The sequence below is a fragment of the Heterodontus francisci genome, chromosome 5 (assembly GCF_036365525.1).
Source record: "Heterodontus francisci isolate sHetFra1 chromosome 5, sHetFra1.hap1, whole genome shotgun sequence".
Lineage (NCBI taxonomy): Eukaryota > Metazoa > Chordata > Chondrichthyes > Heterodontiformes > Heterodontidae > Heterodontus > Heterodontus francisci.
Genome location: NC_090375.1, coordinates 57421767 through 57435134, shown reverse-complemented (window position 1 = coordinate 57435134; position 13368 = coordinate 57421767). Strand labels below are relative to the sequence as shown.

The following is a 13368-nucleotide window of genomic DNA, read 5'->3' as shown; positions in this document are numbered from 1 at the left end:
TGGTGGGACTAGGGGCTTCTTTTGTTTAGATGTTGTTGGAGCTCTTTCTCTTGCCACACCACCCCTACAAGTTAACATGTCAGCCAGAGCCCACTGGTAGCACTCTCACCTCTGAGTCAGGATATCACAGGTTTAAGTCCCACTTCAGAGAATTAAGCACAAAAATTAGGCTGACTTTCCAGTACAGCACTGAAGGAGTCAGAGATGGTGGCTTTCAGATGAGACATTAACCTGAGGCCCTAGCTGCCTTTTGTTTTTATTTGTTCATGGGATGTGAGCAACGCTGAGGTATATGCTGGTGGAATACAAATCTGCTGTTGCGATGGCCCACAGCACCTCTTGGGATGCTCAGATTTGAACTGTTAGAACCGTTCTGAATCTATCCCATTTAGCATTGTGGTAGTACCACATAACCCGATGGAGGGTGACCTCAATGTGAAGATAGCACTCTCAGGTGGATGTTAAAGATTACAGGGAATGGCCTGAGCTGTGCCATTCCTAACAACTCTTTAAGCTTAATATTATCCACCCAACTTATTTATTTAATAATCTATATGTATCTATCTTTGCAGTACAATGTCTTCAGCACTGAAGTCATCCTTTGACATCATTGAGGAGAAAAGACAGGATTTTGAGAATATGGCTGAAACCAATTCTTGTCTATGTTACTGCTGTATGTTATAAACAAATGTAAAAACATATCAATATACTTACAAAAGGTAGATCAGGCTTGGTATCGCAAGCTGAAAATTGACCAGGCATCACATGGTGAGAATAGGTCAGGCATCACATGGTGAAAGCAGACCAGGTATCACATGGTGTGAGAAGTGTTGTACCTGACTTGTGTGTCTTTAATGGGGCAGCATAGAGAGAACTTTACTCTGTATCTAACCTGTGCTGCTCCTGACCTGGGAGTGTTTGGTGGAACAGTGTAGAGGAAGATATATTCTGTATCCAACCAGCTTGATGTGAAAGATGATAAGTTGTGTTTCCTCTCTTAAGTAAATAAGTGCTGCTCTTTCTCCACCTTCCTTCCCTTCACAGGCCATTTATGAGCGTCTTTTTTGTTGGATTGTGAACCGCATCAATGAAATAATTGAGGTAAAAGGTTATGACCCACGCATTCATGGCAAGAACACAGTGATTGGAGTGCTGGATATCTATGGATTTGAGATCTTTGAAAACAACAGGTACAGAGCACAGTGACTTTAAAGGCATTAATGCTGAAGATGAGCATTACAACAGACTACATAAAACTATCAGGTCTAGGTCAAGGGCTATTAGCACTGATTCCACAATTAGACACTCACAGGGATTGCTAGTCAGAAATTCTCAACTACTGGGCTCACAGTGTCTGATTTTTTCTCCAGGTATCATATGGTGAGAATCAGCCAGTAACACATGGTGAGAACAGGCTAGGTATTATATGGTGACAGTAGACCAGGTATCACATGGTGAGAAACGGCCAGTATCACATGGTGACAGTAGACCAGGTATCACATGGTGAAAATAGGCTAGGTATGACATAATGACAGTAAACCAGGTATCACATGGTGAGAATCGGCCAGTATCACATGGTGAGAATCAGCCAGTGTCGCACTTTGACAGTAGACCAGGTATAACATGGTGAGAATAGGCCAAGTATCACATGGTGAGAATCGGCCAATATCACAAGGCGACAGACCAAATATCACATGGTGAGAATAGGCCAGGTAGCACCTCATGCTCTTGTCCCCTCTCAAGTGCCTTAATTATGAGCTGCTGACTTCACCCTTCCCCCTTAGTCAATGTAGGCACAGCCCTCTCCACTTGCCTGGATGTGTGCAGCTCCAACTCAAGAAGCTCGACACCATCCAGGACAAAGCAGCCCACTAGATTGGCACCCCATCAACCAACTTTAACATTCACTTCTGCCACCACCGATGCACAGTGGCAGCAGTGTGTACCATATACAAGATGCACTGCAGCAACTCACCAAGGCTTCTTCAACAGCACCTTCCAAACACTTTTACCACCTAGTAGATCAAGGGCAGAAGATGCACGGAAACACCACCACCTGCAATTTTCCGTCCAAGCCACATACCATCCTGACTTGGAACTATTCACCATTCCGTCACTGTCACTGGGTCAAAATCCTAGAACTCCTTTCCTAACAGCACTGCTGGTGTACCTACACCATAAGGACTACAGCGGTTCAAGAAGGCAGCTCACCACCACCTTCTCAAGGGCAATTAGGGATGGGTAATAAATGCTGGCTGAGCCAGCGACGCCCATATCCCACAAACGAATAAAAACAAAAGTCCCTAACCCCCTTTCCTGTTGCTCAATCTGCCTGGCCTCTGGTGCAAGGGCTTCAACATCCAGTGCTGCTTTCTCATCTCCCTCCTTCATGTCCTCCTTATCAGTGGAGGAATGTCACTCAGTCATGTCATTGTCATACAAGGCCTCCCCCCTCTGCAGTGCTACATCATGCAGAGCATAGCAGACCACAATGATATATGAAACCCACGCTGAGGCATACTGCAGGGCTCCACTGAATCGCTCTAGGCACCAGAATCTTATCTTCAGCAGCCTAGTGGCCACAGGTGGAGCTGTGGCAAGCGTTATAGCTCTCCTCCGTTGCATTGTGAGTGTTCTTCACTGGTGTCAGTAGCCAAGTCTTTAGTAGGTACCCCTTGTCCCCGAGAATCCATCCTTGAAGGCAGGTGAGGGGCCTGGCACCTGGGAGTGTAGAAGTATGTTGGAGGCATTGTTGCTTCCTGGGAAGCAGGCACACACCTGCAGGAAACGTTTTCAGTGGTCACAGACCAGTTGAACATTGATTGAAGGGAAGTCCTTCCTGTTGATGAAGGCAGCTGGCTGCTACATGGGAGTATTAATGGCCACATGCACGCAATCTATCACACCTTGCTTGCGGGACAATCCCGCGATGGCCCAAATCTAATGGCTCTCTTGGCCTGACTGACAGGGTGAGTCCGGTAGCGGACATCATCACCGGCCCTCTTGAACAGGGCATTGGTCACCTCCTTGATGCACTGGTGGACTGCTGCCTGGGAAACCCCTCACATGTCCCCAGTGGATCATTGGAATGATCCAGACGTGTAAATGTTTAGTGCCACTGTGATCTTCAGGGCCACTGGCATAGGGTGACCCCAAATCCCATAGGTCTCAACTTGTCCTGTAGCAGTGCGCATAAGTCGGTGCTGGCCTCCCGGGAGAGGCGTAGTCTTCGCTGACAATGCCGCTTGGGCATTTGAAGCTGGCTGATTCGAGTCCGATACACTCTCTGGTGCAAGTGGGCCCTTCTTGGCATGACCGGCTGCTGTTGCTCTTGTCATGGAGCTTCATGGGAAGCTGCAGCTGTATCTTGGCTCTCCCTCTGTCAGAGGCACTGCATCATGCCCCGGGGGTTCAAAATGACAGGGCATAAGAGACCCATGCCAGGTGACCAGTGGGCCTGCAGAGCGTTGTTGGTGCAGAGACAATGCTGCCTTGGCAGCTGTGCTTTTGCTACCTCTCCCTGCAGACTCCCAGATGGCCCTCAGTGCCCACCCTTGCTGATGGCCGACCCTCTCCAGCCACCAAACTCAACCGTTGCAGATCTCCCTAGAGTGGAGAGGAAACTGAAAGTGGGATCTGTTGAAACACTTTGCTTTGTTGAGTCTGGAGCCTGAAATGGTGCACTACGTGCTAATGTATGTGCTTGAGTTATAGGGTACAGTAGTGTGCGGTGTTACAGACAGAAGAGAGATGAAAGGAATGGCTCCCCCGTTTCCATCTCTTGACTGACCAAAGACAGTATGTTTTTAAAAAAGTGTTTTAACCTCTGAGTGCTTTAATTGTCAGGAACAGACAAATGACAGGTTATCTCATAAGATTTAAAAGAAAGATAAATGTTTATTATTCAACACTGGAAGTACATGCAATACACCCACTCCCATACTCGTACAGATATAGAAGAGGTTGAGGTTATAAAGTAATATATGTTTAGGTCTTATGAATTTTTAAGAGTTCTCTGTTGCACTTGCTTTTTCCCTGGGGTGAAAATTTGAAACGGTGCATGACTGTCATCTTTCCATTGTTCACAGAAGTAAAAAAACTTGGGAGGTTTAGGGGGAAGGATGCATTGTTGCAGATGTCTCTTGTTATATTCTAGTCAAAGTTCTGCGGCAAAACTGTGGTACGATTTCTCTGATGGGGAGTTCAAGGCCAACTCCAGTCTCTGCCTAGAACATAGAACAGTACAGCACAGTACAGGCCCTTCGGCCCACGATGTTTTGCCGAACCTTTAACCTACTCTAAGATCAAACTAACTACCTACCCTTCATTCTACTATCATCCATGTACCTATCCAAGAGTCGCTTAAATGCCCCTAATGTATCTGCTTCTACTACCACCGCTGGCAGCGCATTCCACGCACCCACCACTCTCTGTGTAAAGAACCTACCTCTGACATCTCCCCGAAACCTTCCTCCAATCACCTTAAAATTATGCCCCCTAGTGATAGCCCTTTCCACCCTGGGAAAAAGTCTCTGGCTATCCACTCTATGCCTCTCATCATCTTGTACCCCTCTATCAAGTCACCTCTCATCCTTCTTCGCTCCAATGAGAAAAGCCCTCGCTCCCTCAATCTTTCTTCGTAGGGCATGCCCTCCAGTCCAGGCAGCATCCTGGTAAATCTCCTCTGCACCCTCTCTAAAGCTTCCACATCCTTCCTATAATGAGGCGACCAGAACTGAACACAATATTCCAAGTGTGGTCGAACCAGGGCCTTATAGAGCTGCAGCATAACCTCGTGGCTCTTAAACTCAATCCCCCCGTTAATGAAAGCCAACACACCATACGCCTTCTTAACAACCCTATCAACTTGGGTGGCAACTTTGAACGATCTATGGACATGGACCCCAAGATCCCTCTGTTCCTCCACACTACCAAGAATCCTGTCTTTAAGCCTGTATTCTGCATTCAAATTCGACCTTCCAAAATGAATCACTTCACACTTTTCCAGGTTGAACTCCATCTGCCACTTCTCAGCCCAGCTCTGCATCCTGTCAATGTCCCGTTGCAACCTACAACAGCCTTCCACACTATCCACAACTCCAGCAACCTTCGTGTCATCGGCAAACTTGCTAACCCAGCCTTCCACTTCCTCATCCAAGTCATTTATAAAAATCACAAAGAGCAGAGGTCCCAGAACAGATCCTTGTGGAACACCACTGGTCACCGAGCTCCATGCTGAATACTTTCCATCTACTACCACCCTCTGACTTTTATGGGCCAGCCAATTTTGTATCCAGACAGCCAACTTTCCCTGTATCCCATGCCTCCTTACTTTCTGAATGAGCCTACCATGGGGAACCTTATCAAACGCCTTGCTAAAATCCATATACACCACATCCACTGCTCTTCCTTCATCAATGTGTTTTGTCACATCTTCAAAGAATTCAATAAGGCTTGTGAGGCATGACCTGCCCCTCACAAAGCCATGCTGACTGTCTCTAATCAAACCATGCTTTTCCAAATAATCATAAATCCTGTCTCTCAGAATCCTCTCCAATAATTTGCCCACTACCGACATAAGACTGACTGGTCTATAATTCCCAGGGTTATCCCTATTCCCTTTCTTCAACAAGGGAACAACATTTGCCACCCTCCAATCATCCGGCACTACTCCAGTGGACAGTGAAGACACAAAGATCATCGCCAAAGGCGCAGCAATCTCTTCCCTCACTTCCCGTAATATCCTCGGGTATATCCCATCTGGCCCCGGGGACTTATCTGTCCTCATATCATTCAAAATTTCCAGCACATCCTCCCTCTTAACCTCAGCCTGTTCGAGCATATCAGCCTGTTCCACGCTGTCCTCACAAATGACCAGGTCCCTCTCACTAGTGAATACTGAAGCAAAGTATTCATTTAGGACCTCCCCTACCTCCTCCGACTCCAGGCACAAGTTCCCTCCACTATCCCTGATCGGCCCTACCCTCACTCTGGCCATCCTCTTGTTCCTCACATAAGTGTAGAACGCCTTGGGATTTTCCTTAATCCTACCCCCCAAGACTTTTTCATGTCCCCTTCTAGCTCTCCTAAGTCCATTCTTCAGTTCCTTCCTCGCTACCTTGTAACCCTCCAGAGCCCTATCTGATCCTTGCTTCCTCAACCTTAAGTAAGCTTCCTTCTTCCTCTTGACTAGCTGTTCCACATCTCTTGTCATCCAAGGTTCCTTCACCCTACCATCCCTTCCCTGCCTCATCGGGACAAACCTATCCAGCAGTCGCAGCAAGTGCTCCCTAAACAACCTCCACATTTCTGTCGTGCATTTCCCTGAGAACATCTGTTCCCAGTTTATGCTCCCCAGTTCCTGCCTAATAGCATTATAATTCCCCCTCCCCCAATTAAATATTTTCCCATCCCGTCTGCTCCTGTCCCTCTCCCATGACTATAGTAAAGGTCAGGGAGTTGTGATCACTCTCACCAAAATGCTCTCCCACCGATAGATCTGCCACCTGGCCGGGTTCATTGCCAAGCACCAAGTCCAACATAGTCTCCCCTCTAGTCGGCCTATCTACATGTTGAGTCAGGAAACCTTCCTGGACACACCTGACAAAAACTGCTCCATCCAAACTATTTGCACTCAGGAGGTTCCAATCAATATTAGGGAAGTTGAAGTCACCCATGACAACAACCCTGTTACTTCTGCACCTTTCCAAAATCTGCCTCCCAATCTGTTCCTCCATGTCTCTGTTGCTATTGGGGGTCTATAGAAAACTCTGCCTACGTGTAGCTTAAAAGCTGGTGGTGTTAGGCAGAGTCCTTTCTCTTTGTCTTTGGTCTGCCCAGAATAAACCTTTATTAAAACTCCTTATCAGAAACCTAGTTTCTGCCATGTGACCAGAGTTTTTCATCCATTGAATTCATAAATAGTTTCTGATGGTTAGGCCATTGTCAGACAATGAAGTTCAGGTGTCACTCGATCACAAACCATTTTGATAAAGTAGTGCCTTTCATACCCATTCTCTGGCGTTCAATCTTGGAGTCAAAAAATATGCCATAGTATTGTTAACCCAATTGGTTGGAGGGATGCAGCCATTACTATAGATAGGGCTGCTTGCAACTTAATGACTTTTTAAAGATATGTCCAGAGAGATCATTTGTATTTTAATGACTTTACCAAGACTTGTCCAGACATGAAAATTAGCTCAGGGTTCTTGCAGTTCATGTGTCTGACAGAAAAGAAAGGGTCATCTGACCTCTTAACTCCAGTTTGTTTTGCAGGGAACGTGTCCATTTAGGTTTATTTCATAAGTTTATTTTTTAGTTCATAAGTTCTATGGCATGAGCATGACAATGGTGCCAAAGTTTGTGCTTGGGCCAAATAGAAAGGCTTTGTTAGCTCATTCAGGACACTTGACCCCATCTCACAGAGCAAATAAGAGACCCCAAGGAGGAGGAGGAGGGATTCAAAATCCCAGGGGAATTTGTGAAAACATCTGGGGAAACCCTGGCACTAGCAGCTAGGTGTTGTTTGTGTGGCCCAAGATTTGGCAGGGGGGCAGCGGGTGTGGGGGCGATGGGCTGGTGTGGAAGAGAAATCCAAGGGTAAAAGAGGGAGACCTTTGCTCATAGAACCCCACTGGATGGGGGAAGGAGTCTACTACTGAGCCTTCCAAAAGAGATCAACTGCAGACCTCCACTGATGGGAGAGCCCTATTAAGGGGAGAAACTGAACCTTCCAAGAGAGACCCCATTGGTGGGAGAAAGCATGATATTGGGGCATCCCAGTTTTACCAAGAGGTCCAAAATCCAGCATTATGCCTCTCATTAGTCTATGCAAGGGACCAAATGCCCCTCTTAGGCAGCCATTCTGAACATCTGCAAAATACCCTGATTTAATCTCAGGTTGTACGTTCTTCAGATGTTCTTGGGATGCAGGATGTTGGTCCCTGAAATAAGGCCTTATAATGCCCAAATGGCTGCGGAGGGAGGGCTTTGAATGTAAGGTTGAGAATTTTTAAATTGTGGCATTCAAGGACCAGGAGCCAATGTAGGTCAACAAGCTTAAGAGTGATGGGTGAATGGGACGTAGCGCAAGTTAGGATAGAGGCAGCAGAGTTCTGGATAAGCTCAATTGGATGGAGTGGAAGATGGGAGGTCATTCAGGAGAACATTGGAATAGTTGAGTTTGGAGGTAACAACAGTTTAGTTTCGTTTTTAGTTTAGCACTGAAACAGGCCCTTCGGCCCACCGAGTCTGTGCCGACCATCAACCACCCATTTATGCTAATCCTACACTAATCCCACACTAATCCCATATTCCTACCACATCCCCACCTATCCCTATATTTCCCTACCACCTACCTATACTAGGGGCAATTTATAATGGCCAATTTACCTACCAACCTGCAAGTCTTTTGGCTTGTGGGAGGAAACCGGAGCACCTGGAGAAAACCCACGCAGACACAGGGAGAACTTGCAAACTCCACACAGGCAGTCCCCAGGATTGAACCCGGGTCGCTGGAGCTGTGAGGCTGCAGTGCTAACCACTGCGCCACTGTGTGAGGGTTTTAGTAGCAGATATGCTGAGACGGATAGAAACGGGTGATATTACAAAGTTGGAAGTAGGTGGTCTTGGAAGCTTTGCATCTCATTGCCGTGCATTCACATCCCTCTCCTGAAACTTCCCAGCTTTTGCCAGATGATGCTGTTCTCGGATATGGATAATTTTTTGCAGTATTTTGCTGTTCTCAGATATCAATCAGACGTGTGAATGCACGATATGAGAGGAAGTGCTAATACTTTGGTATGATCTTCCCACAGTTTTGAACAGTTCTGTATAAATTACTGCAATGAGAAACTTCAACAGCTCTTCATTGAGCTGATCCTGAGGCAGGAGCAAGCAGAGTACCAGAGAGAGGGCATCGAGTGGCAACATGTAAGTCATGGCAATATGGGGAGCAGTTTATCTGTAGAATGCAGAGCTGAGAAGGTTAAGTGTAGACCTGACAGAAGTCTTCAAGTTGTTGAAGGGCTATAATAGGGTAAACAGGAAATAATTCATTGGGATTCTTCTGTCCTGCCCACCCCAAGTGGCAAGGTAGGCTTTTACCTGATTTCTGACACCGACAGAACCCGAATCCAGTCTCCGATGCAGAACCCAGCTGCCAGTCTGCACGGTAATATCCTGGTGGGATTCTCAACCCCTAGAATGATTTAAATGTGATATTTGAACGATGTTGCAGCACCTCTACAAGCACTCAGGCAGTTTGAAAGCCCCAAATATGCGTAACATGGTATCCTTGTAGACGCTGAAGCTAAGGGGGGAGACAAAAGGCTGCCAGGCCCTCTCCCTCCACTAAGCTGTTACAACTGATTCCAAATGCCTCTTGCTACTTTCACCTGGTGAAAGCAGTGCTAAATGGGGTGGACCCACCACTGACCCATGCCCCTATCAACACTACAATATGAGTAGTGGGCCCAGCAGGAGTCACGGAGGAAAGGTAGGGCAAGAAATCCAGTCAGGGCAGTCATTGCCCACATTTCCTGCACCAATCCCCACCATATATTTGCAGGGCCACCTGAGGAGAATAACCTCCACTGAATCAGCATGATGGCAACGAAAGGTCACAAATTTACAACAATCACCAAATAAACCCTCTCTAGGCATGTGGGAATGTGGGATTCTCTGCACAAACCATTGTTGTAGAGGAGCCCCTAAATTCTTTAAAATGTTTCTAAGGGACCAGATTAGGTACAGATACTCTCATCATTCACAGTTTTTGTCTTTGATCAGCCATGCCTCTGGCACACTCAAATCCATCAGCCTTGTTTGACAGTCTCCAAACCAAACTGCTGAGATATCTACACTGCTAGTTATTTTTTTCCTTGCTTATGTACACAGTACATTTAGCTGAGTCCAGACAGCCTGGGCATGAATTGGCCCAATCAAAACATGAAGCACCCTTAATTGTGTATAAGAGGTACAGCTGAAGATGAACCAGTCAAACATGTATGCAACATACCCACATCAAGTACTGGTAGCTTCTTGCTTGTTGAGTAGGACCAGGCCACACTGGGTAGCCTGGAGCCTAGTGGGAAGACTCCCAGCTCCCCAATGGCATGCCTGTTCCTCCAAGACCATCAATGAGCCACACTGGACAATTAATCATCAATGGCTCTTTAGAACACTGCAGACCTGCCTGTCAAAGCCTTTGAAAATAAGGACATAAGAAATAGGAGCCCCTCCAGACTGCTCTGCCATTTAATATGATCATGGCTGTTCTTCTGCCTAAACTCCATTTTCCTGCCTGCTCCCCAAATTCCTTGATTCCCTGGGAAACACAAAATCTATCTATCCCAGCTTTGAATATACTCAACGATGCAACATGCACAACTCTCTGGTGTAGACAATGCTCCGAGTGAAGAAATTTCTCCTCATCTCAGTCCTAAATGATTAATGCCTTATCCTGACAGTGCCTGCATGTTGTCTATTCCCCAGCTGGGAGAAACAACCTCTCAGTGTCTACCCATCCAGCCCCTTCAGAATCGTCATTGTTTCAATGAGATTACCTCTCATTCTTCTTAACTCCAGAGAGCATAGGCCCAATTTACTCAGCCTCACATAATAGGCCAACCCTTGCATTACAGGAACCTTTGCTACACCACCTCTGAGGCAAGTATATCCTTCCGTAGACTTGGAGACCAAAACTGCACACAGTACTCCAGGTGTGGTCTCACCAAAGCCTATAAAATCTTCCATTACCATTGCCTTTATCTTGGGTCCAAGCCCATTCCCAAAGAAACTCTGTTTCTTTGTGCACCAAGTGCACCAAAACCAGGACTGACAATAGTTAAATGTTACAGAATGGTACCTGCGTGTTGGTGAACAAAGCTTATACAGAGGAATTACAATGTGAAAACAAACTATTTTGGTTCAGTCTGTATTAGTGCTTATCCACTCACTAACATTGAATTCCATCTGCCACTTTTGAGCCCATTTACGCAACTTATTAACATCCCTTAGCAGTTTCCTTTGGTCTTCTAAAGGATTACCTTCTATTTTGGTATCGCTAAATCATTGATATACACTGTGCACATAAGTGGTCCCTGAACTGATCCCTGTGAACACCATTACCCACTTTGAACTACTCTGAAAAAGTATCCTTAACTCCTACGCTTTGTTTCCTTCCTCCTAACTAACTTCAATTTGCTATCCTCCCACAATTCCATACTTCTTAACCTTCTCTATATTCTCCCAAAGATTTTCCTAAAGTCCATCTGCACTACATCCACTGTACTTCCTCCCATCTACCATGTGCCGCTTAGCTCCATGGATTGGCAAGACACAAGTATCCCAAAGATGGAGAGGTTAGTGTCTGACTGCTGAAAGTTTCTTTCCTTTCTGTTTTTTTATTGCCCAGATTGATTATTTCAACAATCAAATCATCGTGGATCTAGTGGAACAGCCGCACAAAGGAATCATTGCTATCCTGGATGAGGCCTGTATGAACGTTGGGAAGGTGACAGACACCATACTGGTGGACACCATGAATTCCAAGCTGGGAAAACATGCCCACTACACCAGCAGAAAGGTAGGGCAGAACCAGAAGCAGGGAACAGCATGAGGTTGAGAAATAAATAACGAAGACAAGGGTCAGCTCCCAGGCAGCGACTCACATAATGTCAAATCATCAAAGCAAGAGGAAACATGAGGCAAGCCCAGTTATGCCGGGTCTTTGACTCATTGAACTATTGCTGGGATTTTCTGTGGGGAGGTCAGGTATATAGCTATTGTGTCATTCACCCTTGCAGGCTGATGTCAGAAGTGAAAGTGGGACTGGTGGGATGGCTGCTCCTGCCTCCAGTTCATCCCATTGTAAAATGCATCGTGGTAACTCGGAAGGGGCCCACAAGAGCATCTCAGGCCAGTACAATTCCCTGAAATTCTTAAGCACAAAAAAAAGTCCCCATGAAAGACAAGAGTGAGGCTGTGAATTGGCCTTTTCATAAAGGGGCTCTGCCCCTGCCATACCAACTGGCCAGCCCTCAACTTTTTTGACTCCTACCATCTTCTCATCCCCCTCCTCCCGGGTAGCCCAATATTGACATGGACAGTCGCTAACAGTATGCAATTTAACTGAAATCTGACAGAGTTAAACATTGTCATCACAAGCATTTCGCCAATGGAATTGCATTGCGTGTTCTTGGGATTACAATTTATACCCATGATGCTTCTGACCAATAAGAATCAAAGTATAGCTAAATCAAACTCCCAATCAAAGAACAAAGAACAGTACAGCACAGGAACAGGCCATTCGGCCCTCCAAGCCTGCGCCGATCTTGATGCCTGTCTAAACTAAAATCTTTTGCACTTCTGGGAACCGTATCCCTCTATTCCCATCCTATTCATATATTTGTCAAGATGCCTCTTAAACGTCGCTATCATACCTGCTTCCACCACCTCCCCCGACAGCAAGTTCTAGGCACTCACCACCCTCTGTGTAAAGAACTTGCCTCACACATCCCCTCTAAACTTTGCCCCTCACACCTTAAACCTATGTCCCCTAGTAACTGACTCTTCCACCCTGGGAAAAAGCTTCAGACTATCCACTCTGTCCGTGCCACTCATAACTTTGTAAACCTCTATCATGTCGCCCCTCCACCTCCGTCGTTCCAGTGAAAACAATCCGAGTTTATCCAACCTCTCCTCATAGCTAATGCCCTCCAGACCAGGCAACATCCTGGTAAACCTCTTCTGTACCCTCTCCAAAGCCTCCACGTCCTTCTGGTAGTGTGGCGACCAGAATTGCACGCAATATTCTAAGTGTGGCCTAACTAAGGTTCTGTACAGCTGCAACATGACTTGCCAATTTTTATACTCTATGCCCTGACCGATGAAGGCAAGCATGCCGTATGCCTTCTTGACTACCTTATCCACCTGCGTTGCCACTTTCAGTGACCTGTGGAGCTGTACACCCAGATCTCTCTGCCTGTCAATACTCCTAAGGGTTCTGCCATTTACTGTATACCTCCCACCTTTATTAGATCTTCCAAAATGCATTACCTCACATTTGTCCGGATTAAACTCCATCTGGCATTTCTCCATCCAAGTCTCCAACCGATCTATATCCTGCCGTATCCTCTGACAATCCTCATCACTATCCGCAACTACTCCAACCTTTGTGTCGTCCGCAAACTTTCTAACCAGACCAGCTAGATTTTTCTCCAAATCATTTATATATACGACAAACAGCAAAGGTCCCAGCACTGATCCCTGCGGAACACCACTAGTCACAGCCCTCCATTCAGAAAAGCACCCTTCCACTGCTACCCTCTGTCTTCCAAAACCAAGCCAGTTCTGTATCCATCTTGC

The 13368-nt window shown here is 46.3% G+C and overlaps 1 protein-coding gene across 4 annotated transcripts in view; it reads left to right on the top strand.

Moving 5' to 3' along the window:
• The window catches only part of LOC137369855 (unconventional myosin-Id-like), a 172103-nt gene that overhangs the window by 58747 nt on the left and 99988 nt on the right, over nucleotides 1–13368 (top strand). For all 4 annotated transcript variants that reach the window (XR_010975028.1, XR_010975029.1, XM_068031483.1 and 1 more), the window contains 3 exons: nucleotides 1045–1190; nucleotides 8817–8931; nucleotides 11417–11587. Coding sequence is in view for 2 of the 4 variants with exons in the window: in XM_068031483.1 (XP_067887584.1) it covers nucleotides 1045–1190; nucleotides 8817–8931; nucleotides 11417–11587 (432 nt within the window). In the remaining 2 variants the exon portion in view is untranslated. The remainder of the gene's footprint in view (nucleotides 1–1044; nucleotides 1191–8816; nucleotides 8932–11416; nucleotides 11588–13368) is intronic.